Source organism: Lepidothrix coronata, unplaced genomic scaffold (assembly GCF_001604755.1).
Source record: "Lepidothrix coronata isolate B3197 unplaced genomic scaffold, Lepidothrix_coronata-1.0 Scaffold44, whole genome shotgun sequence".
In the NCBI taxonomy this organism is placed as follows: domain Eukaryota; kingdom Metazoa; phylum Chordata; class Aves; order Passeriformes; family Pipridae; genus Lepidothrix; species Lepidothrix coronata.
In genome coordinates, this window is record NW_016690224.1 from 3,054,701 (window position 1) to 3,072,104 (window position 17,404).

At 47.3% G+C, this 17,404-nt stretch overlaps 1 protein-coding gene across 7 annotated transcripts in view; it reads right to left on the reverse strand.

Moving 5' to 3' along the window:
• The window catches only part of TTC28 (tetratricopeptide repeat domain 28), a 116,023-nt gene that overhangs the window by 37,199 nt on the left and 61,420 nt on the right, over window positions 1-17,404 (reverse strand). For all 7 annotated transcript variants that reach the window (XM_017814068.1, XM_017814069.1, XM_017814070.1 and 4 more), the window contains exons 2-4: window positions 14,867-15,014; window positions 13,091-13,363; window positions 11,977-12,107 (exon numbers count right to left, since the gene is read on the reverse strand). In XM_017814068.1, the coding sequence (XP_017669557.1) occupies window positions 11,977-12,107; window positions 13,091-13,363; window positions 14,867-15,014 (552 nt within the window). The remainder of the gene's footprint in view (window positions 1-11,976; window positions 12,108-13,090; window positions 13,364-14,866; window positions 15,015-17,404) is intronic.

Below are 17,404 nucleotides of genomic sequence, written 5' to 3' on the forward strand. Positions count from 1 at the left end.
TACCTAAATACAGCTTTTTGAAAACCCGAGTTCCTACCACCAAAAAACAGCTGTATTTAACAAGACAAATTATCTGAGAATCAGATTCTTTTGCCCACTGCATCTCCTAGGACACAGGCCTGCCTTCCACCTGGCAGAGCCAGAGCACCCAGCCAGGCAGCAGGGCAAGGAGCCAAGGGCAGGGATGTGTTCCTCCTGCCCAACACACACCTGCTGCCTCAGCAAGGCTGCTTGCTCCTGTGTCCTGACCCTGACTCCTCTGTGATTCCTCCATGTGCACTTCCTTTGCTACCCAGCTGCTGCTGTGACCCAATTCCAAACCTCCAGAAAGGAGCTGTCAGGGTGAGGGCAGCAGCCGGCCGAGGGCTGCAGCTCCCAGTGGGCAGCACTGGTGGTGGCCCCAGCCCCTCCTCGGCACTGGCTGGACCAGTTGCTCCCAGTGCAGACACAGGCAGAGCTGGGGAGGGGGTCCTGCTCCATACTGGTCAGACTGGCTGCAGGCTCGGGGCATTTTGGAGCAGCTCTTGAGCAGCGCAGTGACCGAACTTCTTGGCTGACACCAGCGAGGGGAAGCTCTTACAGGGTGTGAGGGGGCCTGTTTGGAGGCTGCTACAAAACCAACATAAAAATTGTTGCTCTGAATTTTAATCCATTTTTACAAAAATCTTCATGAATGTTAATATACACAGAGTACTGAGTCATTTGCAACCTCACTAGGGAAAAAACCTGAAAGAAACAGATACATGCAGCCACCTTGCTTGAGCCCAGACCAAAATATTGGCCCACTACAGACCTCAAGGTCCACTGGAGCTCCCTTCTGCTGGTGAGCAACAAGCCTGCTGGAATAAACCAGCAGCACCACCAGCAAAGTCAAACCTGGCACAATGCAATCAGAACTGATCCAGCCTCAAATAGTTCTGAAAGACTGGCCACCAGCAGCAGGAGCACTTCTGATATTAATGGGAAGAGAATGGAAACGTCTTTCTGGAAAAAAAAACAAGTCAAGGAAATCTGGTGTCTTCTGGGGCTGCTAAAATAAAAAAAGTGGACATCCATGCATGCAGATTGCTGAGGAGATGAGCTCTGGCAAAGAGCCATCAGGCAGAAACTTGGATGATGTAAATGGGCTATGGCTGGGGAAAAGAGGCATAAATGGAAAGCAGCAGATCTCAGACTGTCTGTGCACAAGAAAAACCTGACAGAAGCAGAGATTGCTCACACCGCACATGGGAAGAAATCTTTAGGATGTCTCCTAGAATGGGAAGCAGATGATAGGAATTCAGAATTTGTGAGGCTGGAAATGTTTATTCCCAGGGCTCCTAATCCCTTTGCTCAAGAGCATGCCCAGGCTCGCAGTAAAGACCTAGAATGAAGGGTACAAGCTTGGCAACCATTCTCAGGGCATGCAAAGACATTTGGCTCACGTGCTTGAGTGCCCAGGACTGGATCGTCCAAACCAGGATGTGGGAGGAGGGCAAGTGAAGCAGAAAAGAAAAATAAGTAGAAGGAGACAAAAAGAGAAACAGAAAATGAACAGTGAAGGGTTGACAAAAAATAGCCCAACTTGATTAGAAAGCTGGGCCTGTTTTCAGACTCTGGGCTGTGGCTCACACAGACAGCTAGAAAAAGCAGGAAGGCCACCTCTACCCTCTGATGTATCCTTCACTCCAACACTCCTCACGTTTTATTCTGCACCAGCTTCCACTGTTACCTGATCTGAGAGCAGCACTTCTCAATCCTCTTGGAGTCTGCATGAGCAGAGCCCTGTGGCACTTCTGGCTTTCCCAGGTTGGGGCTGGTTCTCATGTGCAGCAGCAATCTTCGAGCAAAATCAGTGCTCTCTGTGCTCTGGGGGCAGTCAGGGGAGCTTGCTCTTACAGCAGTGTTTAAGAACAATTTAGTGATAACATCTGCTGGGGGACTCCAGTGGCTCACTTCAGGGGGTTAGGAATAGGATTCCAGAAGATAAATTCATCACTGTATATTTAATAAAATCCTCCACAAAACAGGATCCAGTGGGAACCCCAAGTGACTCACACACTGGGCCAAGAGGGATGGGGTGTTCCCACGTCACTGGCAGAAGAGGCCCAACCTGGTGGGGAGAGCACAAGGCTGACACATGTGAAACACACCCTAGCTCTGCTAGCACAGACCTCTGCTTGGTGGCAGGGTGATGGGAGACTACAGCACCATACTAGGGGGTTTGCATTAGAAAACAAAGAAAATCAATGCTTTATATATATGACAAAGACAAATTTCACAGTGGGGGTTGCTTACACCTCCAATTAAGCAATTTATCACTATAATAGAAAGCAGATTCTTCTGCCACTGAGCTGAGGCACAGAAGGGAGTTCTGAAACAGGTTCCTACGTGCTCTCTTTTTCTCAGGAGCAACAGCCAGTTCAGGTTTTTCAGATGAGTAAGGCAGTCTGATGTTAAGCAGATGTGCATCACAGAATGACCACTAATAGGGACCTGGCGACTTGGAGAGATGCCTTCCTTAGGCATTTCGTTTTTGCCAGAGAATAGTCATTTCCCAATCATGTTACGTTTAAACAAGTCTTCACCTGACTGCACAGCCTGCTTAAATAAGAACACTCTATAATCATTCTAAAATACAATGGGAAAATGCTTAGCCTGGTATCTCACTCTAAGGTAGCCATAATCCCCAAACACAGACACCGATCAGGACTGATCAGAGATCGAACATGCCCTTGCATGCTGTTTCTCTCCACTTCCCCTCTCCCTCTGGGCATGGGGTAACAGTAGCTTGACCCTGAAGATGCAGTGGAACTGTATCCAGCAGATCAGCTATGCATATTCATCACAGCTGTACTGGGAACAGGAACACTTCTATTAAGCCTCATCACTTCCTCAGAATCCACCAGTATTCCACAGTCCGGCTTGGAGAACTACTGATTTATGCACTAAGACAAGTCTTATACCCAAGTACAGAAGGTCCCCCATCAAAATTCCAACTTGTCCTTTTCTCCTCCCTCAAAGGCGAGGCTGATGTGCCAGTGTCACATCCAGCTTTTCCCTTTGTGTGCCACGCTTTTGAAAATAGGAAAAGAAGCAGCAGGCAGTATCTTCCTCTTATACATGATCTGTACACAGAAAGAAGGAATGGATTTGCTTTTAGGTAACTAGTTCCTGGGGGAAAAAAATACACTGAAATCAATACTCCTGTCAAATCCAATTTATTTGTAGAAGACCTCAGTCTTTTACAGAGACACTATCAAAGAACAAACCCCAAGAAAGCCAAAGCCATGGAACAGAAGCACTAGTATGTGAAAGCCTGAAAGGAGCTTGTAACTACTCCTAACTGAAAGGGAAATAACCAGGAATAAATGACACAATAGAAAGACTCAAAATATACAGCAGGAAGAAATGGTCCCAGTCCTCACTCGATTAATGGGTAAAATCCACAGCTCTGCAGGTGTCAGGGACCTGCTGCTCATGATAAAGGCTGCCATGGGCTGTGCTGACAATCACACTCCCAGCCCACTCTGTCTGTACTTGCACAGGAAAATGGTAGTGTTTCAAAGGACTTCTCATTCTCCCTGTTCCATGGCAAAAGCATCACACAAAGTAAATGAATCCAGGCAAACCTGAACAGCACCGGGGCTCAACTGCCCAGCCATTCACAGTCAGTATTCTTCCTGAAACCAAAGGCTTCAAAGGGAACACTGACTTTCAGCCTCTCGTTTGGAGATCAAAATAATGCTGCTCCAGTGGAAAATCCATTGACTCCACCTCCTCCATTACTGCTTAGGAGCAAGGTGTTCAGTTCTGCCTAGAACACTCATAAAACCAAACCTGAGCTAATCCCTTAACAGAACTGCAAACAGTTTTGACCAAGTTAGCAGGGTTTTGATGGAGAGCAGAAACAGTGACTACCCCACACCATTTCTTAAGAATAAATCTGCCTGTCACTCATACTGACCAGGCTGTTCACATTCACTGTGGGAGCTGGAGGAACACCCCTCACTGTGCAGTGCTGGGGACCCAGGGGTGGGGGCTGCCTTTCTGGGTGGGCTCTGCAGTGCTCCACCCATTCCATAAAGAAGTCACATGAAATACACCTGCCCAGGAACAGTTTAAATGAGACCTCAGCATCGAGCCTAAGCATCACCTGGGGTTCGTGTATCTTTACCCCAAGTAGCCCAAATTTGTTCGTTTTCTGAACATAGTCTAAAAGGCTCCTGTGTGCAATAACTTAAGGGAGGATAGCTGACTTGACATGTTTAGTGGTGATGTAAGAAAAGAAGCCCTCATTTAAAACCACAAGCTCCTCTGCAATGGTGACACTGAAGAGTGACTCATGCCCTGGTCAAAGTTAGTCCTGGAGAATAAGCCAGCAAGTCACAAACTTGGATCTCACAGGTCCCAGAGCAGCTCTTTGTGCAGGCAAACAAAACTCCAACTCCTACAGCAGCATGTCAACTTGTGCCAATCCTTGCTATTCTTTTTCATAAGCTGGACACCTCTCACTGCAGACTCAATACAGGGGAGAAGGCCTCGGCTGAGGTGGGCCTCTGGAAACCCAGAGAGTGCTGCTCCCGGAGCCGTAGCTCTTGCACAAAGTTTCTGCTTCATTTCTTTTACTGCAGCCATGTCCAGGCCTCAGCAGCATGCTGGGATTTGCAGTCACTGTGAGAGGAAAGTAAAACCAGAAGACTGCATTTTTTTCAGCTAAAATCCATGTGCTGTGGAGGTCAAATGGGGACATTTAAAGGAGATCCTCAGGAAGTATTACATTTCCCTCTTGAGTCACAAGTCCAAACAAAACAAAGCATATGGCCTTTTAGTGCATTCCCAAATTTCCTGCACTGGTCAGATTTCCCTTTGTTCTGCTTAATCCTATCACATTTGAACCAGACTAACCTATATGAATCCAGTCAAGCTGCCTCTAAAAAAACCTGCTAAAGACAGAAAGAGAAAGGCAAAAAATTTATACTCTCTGATACGTATCCAATTGCTGATGGTCAGCTACTAAGGCTGATCACATCACTGAACTCATCCTCTCGGCCATGCAGGTGATTCAGGCTGAGCTGTAATGCAGCACTAGTGGCCTGCAGGACCCACAATTCCCAAATGAAGTCATATGGCAAGTGTTCTCCCAGCAGTTGGCACTCAGCCTTCATCCACTAATTTCTTAACCAAAGCTCTCAAGTAGTTTCCCAACTCTTCTCTTAAAAAAGCTCACAAAGAGGAATCTCTTTGCTGTTTGATACACCCTAAAGTCATCACTCCTGCACTTCTATAAGCAGTGGCTGCATTAGCCACTAGTACAGATTAGCAATTAGCAAAGTACTCCTCAATCTGTTACTTACTTCCAGTAAGATGTGATCAAGCCATAAGAAATAAGGCAAATTCTCCTCTTACTCCTTCCTGTTCATATTGCTACAGGCAGCAGATAACCCACTTCTGGTAGACAACTGTGTAATAAATTATTTTGAAGCAGTGGCTTCACTACAGAAGAGGAAAAGGGCCAGAAAAAAGAAGAAAGCAAGTGCCTTCTCTGCTGGTTTTCTGCAGAGCTCTGACGCTTATTGCAACAAACACTACTTTCCTCTTTTTGCCTCCACAGCCTGTCTCTGACATCTTAGTCAATGTTTTCATGCATGACAAACTGCTTTAGCCTGAAGACTATTTCCAGTTCTCATTTGTGAGGTATTTATATCCTGTCCTCATTTTCCAGATTGTTTGCAAACATAACAAAGTAACTGCAGTCTCAAGATTTTCAGATTTTTCCCTTCTGAAAAATGTGGCAGACCCAGGGCCAGACCATCTCTTCATACAGCCGAGTGCCACACACATCCCATGGGCAGGGACACTGCAGTGGGCTCCCCTGAGCTGCAGTTCATGAATGGCTGGGATTCTCCACACTCCATTTGAGAGTGACGTTAAGGAGCACAGCTGAGGAGGCAAGTGAGCAGCTGAGGGATCACTTCAGGATTTACAGTGAAAAAGAGACACAGTTTACCCCATGAGAAATTCTGTTTTAAAACACCTGAAAGCCACTTGGATGCAATGGAAAAGGCCAACTGCTATGCAAGTGAACCCATACAAAGCTAAATTCTGCAGAGAACAGAACAGTGACTGACCAGCCCATCCCACAGGGCACACACGAGAGGCCACAGGCCCTTTGCTGGGCTTCAGTGAGCTGGTGTCTACTGAAGCCTTCCAGGATGGCCTAAGCCATGCCAAGCCAAGAGAAGGCACAGCACAGTGTACTACAATGCCACAGAAGCCAGGCAGCTCAGGTATGGCTGCAGGGACTCAACTGGTAACAATGAAAAGCCTGCCCTCACCTTCTACACCAGCCTGAACAGGTATGGGACAGGGAGGCTCACCACCCTCTCTGGAAGCAAAGGAGCAGGGTTTCTGGCTGCTTTACTGTCCTCACAGTCCCACTGTAGAGGGTTATGCTCTTTTCCAGGTGTTCTCCTGGCCTTCTCCACCACAGACCCCACAGGTCCTATTTTAGGAAGAATGGAGTCCTCCTGAAGGACAGCTCTGCCACTTCCAACTCAGTCGTGTTCCCGTCTTTTTCTTATCTAACTCAGCAGAACACAAAAAAACCCTAAACACATTCTGTTGCCCCAAACCATAACGGATACAATTCAAGGAAAAAGCTGAATATCCTTACAGGTCTGCTATCAAATGAAGATGTGGCTTGACAGACAAAGCAGGGCAGGAGGGACACCTGGAAAGCATTTCCCCTTCCCCTCAGGAAGGGGCAGAAAACCTTGGCTTTACAGAATTTACAGATTTCATTAGAAAGGAATGATCTATCTTTCCTTCTGCATCTACTTCTGGAAACAAGGTGAAATTTGATCTTTGACTTGCACAGCGTGGAGCTGCAGTTTACCAAATGTGGGAGCTTTATGCTGAGTTTCATTGCTTTGAAGGGAAATGGGAAAAACTACCAGAACTGCAAACCTAAATAACCAGCAGTGGCTGAGCTGCTCACAAAGTATGTTCAGACAGTTGCAGAATCTGCAAATTCCCAAATGAATCCAGCCAGGGATTATGTCTGTCCCAGTAACCATATTCCCCAACGCTCCTCCTCCAGGGATGCACAGTGGCCAGTGGTCCCTGCCAGCTCCATGGCAATACCCTCTGCAGCAAGAGCACCCAGCCAGCTTCTGGAGTCTCCTGGGCTGCGAGCCCATGGTTTCTCTTTACAACAGGACTTTCTGCATTCTGATGTTTCCCCTGCCACACAAGAATCTTCACAGATATGTCGGAGCAAGGTGACAAAGAAAACCCACCAGAGTCTGCTTAATAAACACCTTTCTTCTATGCCACTTTACCACCCAGTTCTAATAATCATCTTCATCATGCCCTTCTGCTGCAAATAGTCAGCCTTTCTGAACAAAATCTGCTGAAGCTGGAAACATGAACTCTGCCTTACATCTGCAATTGTTTTAAAAAGCATCTTGAGACAGTAAAACCTGGCTCATCAGTTACTGAGCATACCTGCCTACTGCAGAGAATTCCCAGAGCCACATATGCTCATGGAGATGCCCAGGGGCAGCGGCCAGCAGCCCCAGACACAAAGGGTCAGTAACAAGAGGGCACTGAGCCTCAGCAGGTCTGCACCTACTCCTGCCACAAATAGCTGCTTCTAGAGGGAGGTGGGGGGAAATCCCTTTAAAACTGGACCAGGAAATGATTGCTGCAAGCTGTTAGGCACCACAAGCCAACCCAGGGGCAAGATGGCATTGACAGTCTGTCCTCCACTGTCTGCCCTTCCCTCAGCCACAATTCTGAGAAAAGGGGTAGCAGGAAACAGCCTTGAGGCACTTGGCTGCATCTTCATCCCAGTCCCAGGGAGAGTCCAGGAGCACAGACAATAGTCTTCCTCATCCAGCACCTTCTGTTCACTCCCAAAGAGGGACCCTGCATCCTAAGGAAAGGCCCAGTTCAGCTCCAAACGTGCCCACCAGCCAACACGCGGGAGCTGCCAGCGCCCAGTGGCTTTCTGGCAGCAGCATCCTTCCCAAGAGCTCTGTGCTGGCAGCACACTTTCACACAAGCATTCATTTCGTGATGGTTACTTTATGATCTTGCCGTACTGCTATTTCTGAACAGCAGGGCTGTAATCGAAGGCGTCTGAGGGCCCAGGAGAGAAGGGAGCTATTACACTGCGGAGTCCCTGTGGTGTCCATGGCCTCTGCACGGCAGAATTCAAGCACAGCCTGTGTGAGGGTTTGGACACTGGACCCAAGAAGGGGCTCCACAGCTTTCCTTTTCCTGTCCATTTCTGCTTGTCAGCCCTCAGAGCTCCAACACTCAAGCAGTACTTCTCTAAATTAAATGCTTTGGAAGGAACACAGGCCCTTCCAAAGGATCAGTAAAAAGGGCCACTCCAACCCATTCCAAGAGATAATGCACCACTGGTTCTACCTTGGCATTCTGACCTTATAGAATGCCAAATACAAGACAGCTCTGCACACCTGAGCAGCAGCTAACAATGAAAAGGGACATAGGGCACTGGTGTTACAGGCATCACAAGCTTTTACACTTACATTTTTACTGCATTCTTTCCTCTGATCCTGGCATAGCTCATCAGCTGCATAACCCTTGTTTAAATCACAGCTTGTGATGTGGCATCAACACACGCTACATGAGTTACCTGATGGCTTCCAGAAGATCACGTTACCTGGCGCTAAAAACAAAGCAATTAATTAAAAAATAGAGTACAAACATAACATTCTGCACCTCCATTATGTGCAGGCCTTAGTCCACTCTGAGAAGAAACAGGCTGCAAGTTTCTGCTGCTCATCAGAGCCAGCTTCTGTGATAGGCAAAAGACAACAAGCTAAAATAACGTGATGCAGTCTTCCCTCCTAACACCGTCTGCCACTTCTCCTCTGACACATCCCGGTGCTTTGGCTGCTGCTTTAGGGAATCTCTCTTTATACAACTATCAGCTCTTTCAAGGGCACTAAATAGTGACTGGAAAAAAGAGCAGCAGCTCAAGCTACCAGAACACTTATTTCCTCAGCACATGAACTGCTGGACAGTGTGCGCTGACGTTTCACTCACAGAGAGCACAGAACACATCACAAGAACATGATGCTGCTGCCAGTGTACGACAGGGCTGTGACTCGTTATCCATGCATCAGCAAGCAGCAAGGAAGTAAAGACAACATTTCACTCCTCTGCAGCCAGGTCATTCTCAACCACATTCCCAATGTCTGCAGCAGGCCAGGACAGTCCACACTGAAATCTCCTCTGCTTCATCTTCACAGAGAAAGGACAGACTACCAACCTGCACTGCTATTTTCTCTTTATCCGCATCAAACCATCTCAGTGTTGGGCTTCCACGCTCATCTCCATCAGAAGAGGCAACTGTCCTCCTAGATGGTCCTGCTTACCATCCTGTCTTCTACTGCCCCTCATTTCTGTTGTCACCCTCTTCAGGATGGTATCCCACTGAGCACAGGGGTCATCTGCAGAGCTCCACAGGAACCAAGGAATGCACAGACAGGAAGACCGAGTAAGTCCCTTATGATTCCTGGTTTCCTGAATCAACCGCCTTTTCAAGTCTGCTAAGTCTTTCAGAAACAATCTCAGAGAATTAGCTCATCTGAATTTCTTGACCAGGCACTGCAGCTGGTCAAAAAATCTGACACATCCCTTACCTGAGATGGCTGTCGCATGGTGCCCTTCACAGTGTCTCCTAAGAACCAGTGTTCTCTCTTGTCTGCACAGACCAAATTCAAACGTGTGTTCAACACCCCACGGTCTCTCTTGGAGACACTACAGGTATGTCAAACCCCAGCTACACCTGCTCCACGCTCTCTCTGGGCACAAGTATCACAAAACAGCCCAAACTTCTCCTCACAGTGGCTGAAAGAGCGAATGGTCTGCCTGGACACATGGCCTGTGCTCAGCATGATACGGTGCTTGTAACAGGAGCTGAACAGACTCCCCACGCCAGGGAAGAAAAACGTTTAAAATCTTGAGTCGCTGTGAACAGCTGAGACGATTCCTTGCTCAGCTGACAGCTTCCCTTCTCCACACCCACGCAGGGGAAGACAGACCTCAGTGCTCCAGACACATCCTCTGCAACCTCCTCCTCAGTTTATGGGTGACACAGCCAGGAGAAGCCCCTGGTACAAACATTTGCAGCCTCAGAACCTGACAGTCCCTCTGAAGACAGCAGTAACCCATACAGACGAGCACTTTTTTACCTTCTCTGCCAATTCTCTGTACAGTCGGAGGTAAAACAATTACCTCATTAAAGTCGTACACCAAATTCCCTTCTGGTGGAATTCACATCAGCCCTATTGCAACTTTATAACATTTGCATTATAAAAATGTCTGCAAAGGAGGCCAAGAAAAACAGCTTTTTGTTCAGAGGAAGCTCTGTGGTCAAGATGATGTCATCAGAAAGCGCCAAATTAATTTCCTGTGGTTACATCCTACAGGAAATCCAAGAAGCTCAGCTTTCTTGCTAAACCAAGTAGTCACTTGTTGTCAATAACTGTTAATTATGTGCCCAGATGTGTCATGAACTAAGAACTATCATGATTAGCCCTCATTCCCTGACTCCCTCCAGAGGGATCTTTCTGGATCAGTGGCCTGAAGTCAGTGAAATGTTCCAGCCTGGGCTCTGGGGCTGCTGTGCTTTCACCAGCACAGCAACTCTCCTGCCGCTCCTCCAGCTCCCACAACAGGGGATCTGCTGCTGCAGAAAGCCCACAGAAGAGCTGCAGCCACACAGGTTACATTTTTAGCAGCAACAGGGACCCCGATCAAGAAAACTGCAAAAACAATGACAAGTAACAGCTTTTCTGTTCTGCGTGAACATAAACAAGGAAATCAGGAATAATTCAGGAAGTTTTCCAGCTGGTAAAATAATCAAGAAAGCGTCTAACAGGTCCCTCCCCCAGTCACAGTCCTTCCACAACCTACTGAAAGATGCATTTCTCCAAGGCTTACTTGATATTCAACTTATCAAACAATATTTCAGTAAAGCACTCAGCAAATTCAAGTGGATTTTTTCCATGACTTACCAGTGGGAAACTGATCTTCCTCGGTTTTTAAATCTCCCCCAAAACTACTTGTGCTTACATGAATTCTCACCTGCCTGCTGCCTCTAGCCCCTCCCTGCACCTGCCTTGTGACCACCAGACCCCATCTTCCCATTCACAGTAGAGGGGAATCCCTGAAGGGGGGGATAGGTTTTGTACCTATAAAATGCACTAGAATATGATTCTGTCCTTACAGTGAACTTTTGGTAGAAATCCCTTGGGAAAGCCTGCTCAGTCCATGCAGCCCACTTCCCTGCACTGGCAGGGAGCCCAGTCTAATGCCTCAGGAGCTGAATGGCAAACGGTCAAGGCAAAGCAGACCCAGTCCTAGCAACCCCTACAGTCTACACAACAATTTGTTTTCAGGCTTGCAAAGGTTCTTTTTCTTTTCACAGGTGTTTATACAAAAAGTATTTTACGCAAACACTGGGGACAGGGATCTTGCTCATTTCTTGTACAACTTAGGTACAACTTAGGGTGCAGCCTAACAGAGTCTGGACTGGCAGCACCTCTATCACGCACTGAGGACACGAGGGTTCCACTGAAGCCGTGTGGGACTGACACTGACCCAGCAGCAGCTTCTACCCCCAGTGCCAGAGCTCCAGAGCCTCTGTGCTGAGGGAACACGGTGGGGAAGGGAGAGGGAGGTGAAAGGACCTGCTCAGAGCCCATGGAGACTAGAGATGAGGGAGGTAAAAAGACAAACCAAACATCCTGCCCCTTGCACTCACACACTGTATCTCCTGGTACAAAGACTTTCCTTGACAAAAGGCAAGCTGACACCTGGGAAGAGAAATCACGTAGCTTCCAAATTCTTGGAGTAAAACGGGGCAGACAGACAAGGCTTTTTGAGATGTTCGTATCTGTCCGGAAAATCACACAGTGCTGACTCCCAGCTCAGACTATTTAAGAAGCTTCCTACCTCTCTGTCCTTGAGCTTCATGGCAAGCACCAGCTGATGTCTGTGGTTAGTAAGGGCCTCCCGGTAATTTCCTTTGGAGAAGAATGCAGAGCCCAGATTACCATGAGCTCGGCATTCTCCCGTCTGGTCACCTGTGTCACATGCAAACAAAACACAGGTTAGCTCATACAAGCACTGCTGGAAGCATCCAGTGAGAACACTGGAACACGTTGTGACAAGTAGCATCAGAACAGTTTAGTACACAGCCAAACTCTCCTCCTCGCTGGCCTTCGGAAACTTCTACAGTTGCCATCGACCTTATTTTTAGAATTGTTTTACTTTCTCCTTTGGTCTAACACCTGGCAATTTCCCATTGCTCCTCATTTATTCCTTGCTCTAAAGTTTAGTCAATGGCCCAGGAACAAGCACAGAGCATGTCAGCTTTCTCCAGAAAACAATTCTGCAGCACAGCTTAGCTCAGATGTACAAAGAACATCTATGGCCATCTTCAAGAGAGCAGTCCCTGCGCTCTCAGTGAGTGCTCCTGGCTTGAGCCTTCAGGCACTGTCCTCCACCTGTCCATGACTGGGCCTTTGTCTCATATCTGCCTGCTCTCCTACAACACCCTGAGAAGCTGAATGCTCCCACTGTTGTGCAGAATATACCGTACTCGAGAGGGATTTTTTAATTTGGTTATTTTTTAAACACTCTTTCTTCATCGTTGTCTCATTCTTGTTTTGTTCCTTCCCTGGCTACTGCCCCAGAATCTCAGACTGAGTACCTTTGTCCATTGAATTTTTGGAAAAACAGATGGCTTCATTTAAGACTCATGTATGGTTTTGAGCATAAGTCTACATAGGGAGTAAGAGCAGTTGCCACATACATGACATCAGGTAATTAGAAGACCGTGTAAAACCCTAGCATTCATTGATCATCTGTCCCTTCACACAGGCAGGCAAATAGGGCTGCACAAACCTGCAGTCTGCACATTTCAGGAGTTTCAGATTGGATTTAGCAGTTTGTAAAACCCCACAGAAACCTGAGCGTTCCAGAGAGATACTGATCATTAATCTAGCTCTTGATTTGTTCCACCTGTCCCAACCCAGCACTCAAGGAGTGAAAGGCACATTCTTACCTAAACTCTTGGCTACGTCCAAGTCCTGCTGCATGTATCCAGTGCTTTTCTCTGTGTTCCCAAGGGACCAGTACGCACTGCTCAGCGCAGAGAACACTGATCCCCGCAGCTTCAGGCTGCAAGTGCCAATCTTCAGGGCAGCCTCCAGCACCACCACAGAGGCCCCGTGGTGGCCCGCAGTCAGGAGCTCCTGGCCGATCACAGACACCACAACAAAGGGGCTCTTGTCCAGCTTCATCTTCTGCAGTTGTTGGTAGGTGGGCTCCAGGGACTCTGAAGCACAAAACCAAAGGCAAAGTTACTCAAAAAACCGAGTTATTTACATCAGGAATCACCTTCACAACTCATCTTGATTTTTTTGGTAACCAAATGACACACGAATTAAGGGCCAGTTGCCCAAATCCAACTAAGATTTATTGCAGGAACTTGGGGCTCAAAGGTACCATCTAAGATCCGGCACATCAAGACAGATCACCTGGCAAGCTGCTGTTTGCCTTGCAGAAAGCACTTCAGGAAGGAAGCATGAGCATGTAGAGCAGTCTCATACCGAGCTCTGAGGCCTGGCATAACAGCAGATGGAAAACGGAAAACACCTGGGGAATTTTGTAGGAAACTGGAAATGGGCCACCAGCAGTGTCTGAGAGCATTACAGTTTCTGCTCCTTCAGCACAAACTTTCAGCTGAACATCTGCAAAGGCTGTGCCTCTCCAGATACCCAAAGCACACGATGTATGCCAAGAGAGAAAGGAGGTCTTCTTTGGCAGGAGATGGTGCTCCTTTGGAATGACAGCACTGGATCTGCTCAGCTGCTTCGACTGGTCTAACTGCAGCAGGGAGCACAGCTGATGTACAGCTGCAGGGAAATGGGTCAGGGATCATCCAGCCAAATTTGGGGATGCTCACACAGAATACATCACCTGCATGCTAAGCAGCAGCCTCAGTACCTTTGGGTAGCAAATGAAATTACCTTCACAAGGTAACTGCTATATAGGACAGAAATTTTGAGATGAATTCATTTTGGAGGATGCAAAAAAGAAAACATCAACAGGGATATTTTTTCATTTCAGTGCTTCTTGGCTCCTAAACCCTGCAGCCCCCAGCACCATCTGCTGAGGACGAGAATTGCCATGTTCCCTCCTGGATAACAGCATTAGGACATTGCAACACAAAGCCTGCAAGAGAAACAGAGCAAAGAGGAGATGACCTCCTTCCTCTAGAGAGAAAAATCCTGGAAATAGGGACATTTTTAAAGAGAGGCAAAACACTGCACAGCTCATATGGCTTCAAGGTCCCTGTGATTTCAAATACTGCCTGAACAGAAGGGAATTAGCAGAGCAGCCTTTTTTCCTTCTGGAATGCTGTGTTTTGAGACACTAGTACCACAGAAAAGCTGCTGATGTGCTCTTCTGGGCTCATACTGGCCTGGAGCATTTCAGATGCCCTGTTCCCAACAGTCAAGCACCAAAACATTGTGGCAAGTTGTTTCAGCAACAGCACAGCCAGGGCCACAGCCCCACATGCCTCTGTTTGCACTGATACTGGAGAAAGGACAAACGAGCAAGGACTCCATGGGAACTGCTATACAAACCCAGTTTATCTCCAGTGCCCCTCAAGCTGGCTATTACCATCTTGCTATCCCAAATCTCAAAATCTTTCCCTTCAGGCCTGCAAGTTCTCCCATCCGAGGATGTTGTCAGAATCACCCACGGACTGGAACTCCCGCTTCCGATACCTCAGCAGGAGGTCACCACCCCTGAGAACCCCCCCAGTGCTTACCTCGCATGGGAGACTTCATGGCGGCCTCGACCATGCCAACCAGGAGCTGAAGGCTCTTGGGATCCTGCGCCAGCCCCGACGCAAAGGCGGCCAGTGCATCCGCATGGCGTCCCAGGTACTGCAGGGCCACGCCCTGTCGGAAGTATGCCTGAGGAACAGAGGGAACAGGAATGCCCATCACTGACCCGTCACAAATATTCACAAATAACACAGCTGCCCTGACCTCATGCTGGTGGACACCAGGCTACACCATCACACTCTTGACTTCTGGCTACCATCAGAACCACCCAACACCACAGTCTGGTTTGTGGCTGCCCCCAGCGTGGACCCCTCTCACTTTGATCACCTTCTCAGCCTTTGAAAGGCCTCTGATCTGTTCTGGAGACCAGGGCTGGTAACTACTAGTAAGGCAAAGCTTTCCCCTTGGACTTGGCCAAATACTTATTCTTAACTACTTATAACCAGATGCTCGTTCTCGAGACTGCCCAGCACTGCCCCACTTGCTTGGTGCACTTTAAATACAACACACACACACATAAACACACACCCCTGTACACAGATACACATGCGCTTCTCAGACTGAGGCCAGACACTCATAATTCTGAACCTGTTTACAAGAGCAGTGTCTTTGTTTCTTTCTTTCCCAGGAAACCCCTTAAGGGAATGTGCAACACCCTCAAAGTAACCTGTATCTCCTCTCACCATGTATTTCTGTTTCTACACTAGCAACAACATCAACACAGAGCTGCAAAGCACTCCCGAACAGAGCTCCCACACCTCCCTACACTGGGACACAAGGACCCCACATACAAAGCAGGAACTTCAGACACTTGCTCTGCTCACACACAGGGGCAAAGCCCTGGCCAAAAGGGTATCCAGGACTGCCTGGGAGCTACTGGGAAAGAGACCACAGAAACAAAATCCAATATTTGCTCAAAGTACTCCGGTATTTGTAGCACACACATTTGGACACTGTGTTATATAAAGGTCTTGACTCTTCAAGCACCTTGGATGCCATTATTCAGATTTTATCTTCATGACCAGCTAATATCTTTCTGATGTAAATTTTGCTGCACTTTGGGTTCATTCAAGCCTATTTCAATAGTACATATAAAGAAGATAAAACATAATTTGCATTTCTTTAAAAGTGCTTTAAGAACCAATACTGCTCCTTGAGATTGGCTCCCAGTATTGATCTCATGGCTAAGATCCCACCACTCTCTCTCTCCATCCGTAATAGCAGAGACCTGTGCTCAAGATACATTAGGTATACATCTGTGGGAGTCTTTTTATTTAAACAGGACAAATCTCCAATTAATTTCCAAACTGGTATTTCATTAAAGCATTCAGGCACTTTCGGAATCCAATCCAGGAAGGCAGAGACTAAGGAAAATCAAAAATGATGCGAGAAATTTAGAGACATGAATATTTAATCTCTTTTCCATTAGTAAGTCTTGATTGTAGAACCCCTTTTAATAAATTTGATGAAAGCAAAATTCTTTTCATTAACCTTTAGTATAAATGTGTTCTTATTGAACCAAACAAGCCACTGTACTGGAAACCCAATTCAGTGTTAATTAGATTACGAGCATGAAGCTTTAAATCAAAGAGAATACAAAGAACTAACAACGTGCAGCAGCCACCAAGCGTGAGCCCTCCCAGCAGCGAGCAGCCTGTCACCTAAATCATGCTGTACACTTTTAAGTCCCCTTTTTTTTTTTTTTCCAGAATTACCATTTAATTACTTTCTTTACTGCCTGATGACAGAGGGAGTTTGACACAGCACGCCTCTGACAGGGACCTTTCCAGCCCACAAGGCTGGTCCAGGGCAGCTGTGCCTGTCTGATTCAGCTCTCTGGGAGAAGGGTACGGAAACGCAGCCGCCAGCACAGAGCTTCATGTGCTGTGTGAGCTTCTTCAGCACCTTGTGCTTCACTGGCACATCCCAAACACTGAGAAAGGAGAGTCCCCATCCTCTGAGCCCTGCACAGGCTCCAGGTGACAGGAGGAGACAAGACAGAGCAAGACCCACAAACGTGCAGTTCAGTTCCGCACATTCTGAACGTCCTTTATGGAAAGGGTTTTTATCCGCTCCCCATATGTATTCCTGGAAACCCCCCCTGGAAGCCACTTAATTTGAATACAAACACAATATTCAAAGCCCAAAAGAAAAACCTATTAATCATAACTGAAAGGAAGATTTTGGCCCATTTTTCTCCTGCAAAAAACCCTTCCTTCCTTCCTTCCTTTCTCCTCCAGTTTGCAGCATACACAGAAGGCTCTCCACACACTGTGTTCCCCATGGACCTTTAACAAAATAAATAAAAAGCATTCACATCACCTATTTCCTCCCCAAGAGGCATTCACAAGTTAGTTTAGCATTGGAATGAAGACACTGTATCAAGGGAAAAAATCTGCAAAGAGGAAACGGTGAGAATCACCCTTTGGAAGAGGAGAGGAAAAGGGAAGGCAGGGAGCCAGCAGCTGCAGCTGAAGGAGTGAGCCAAGGAGCGGCTCCCGGTCCCAACACAGACAGAG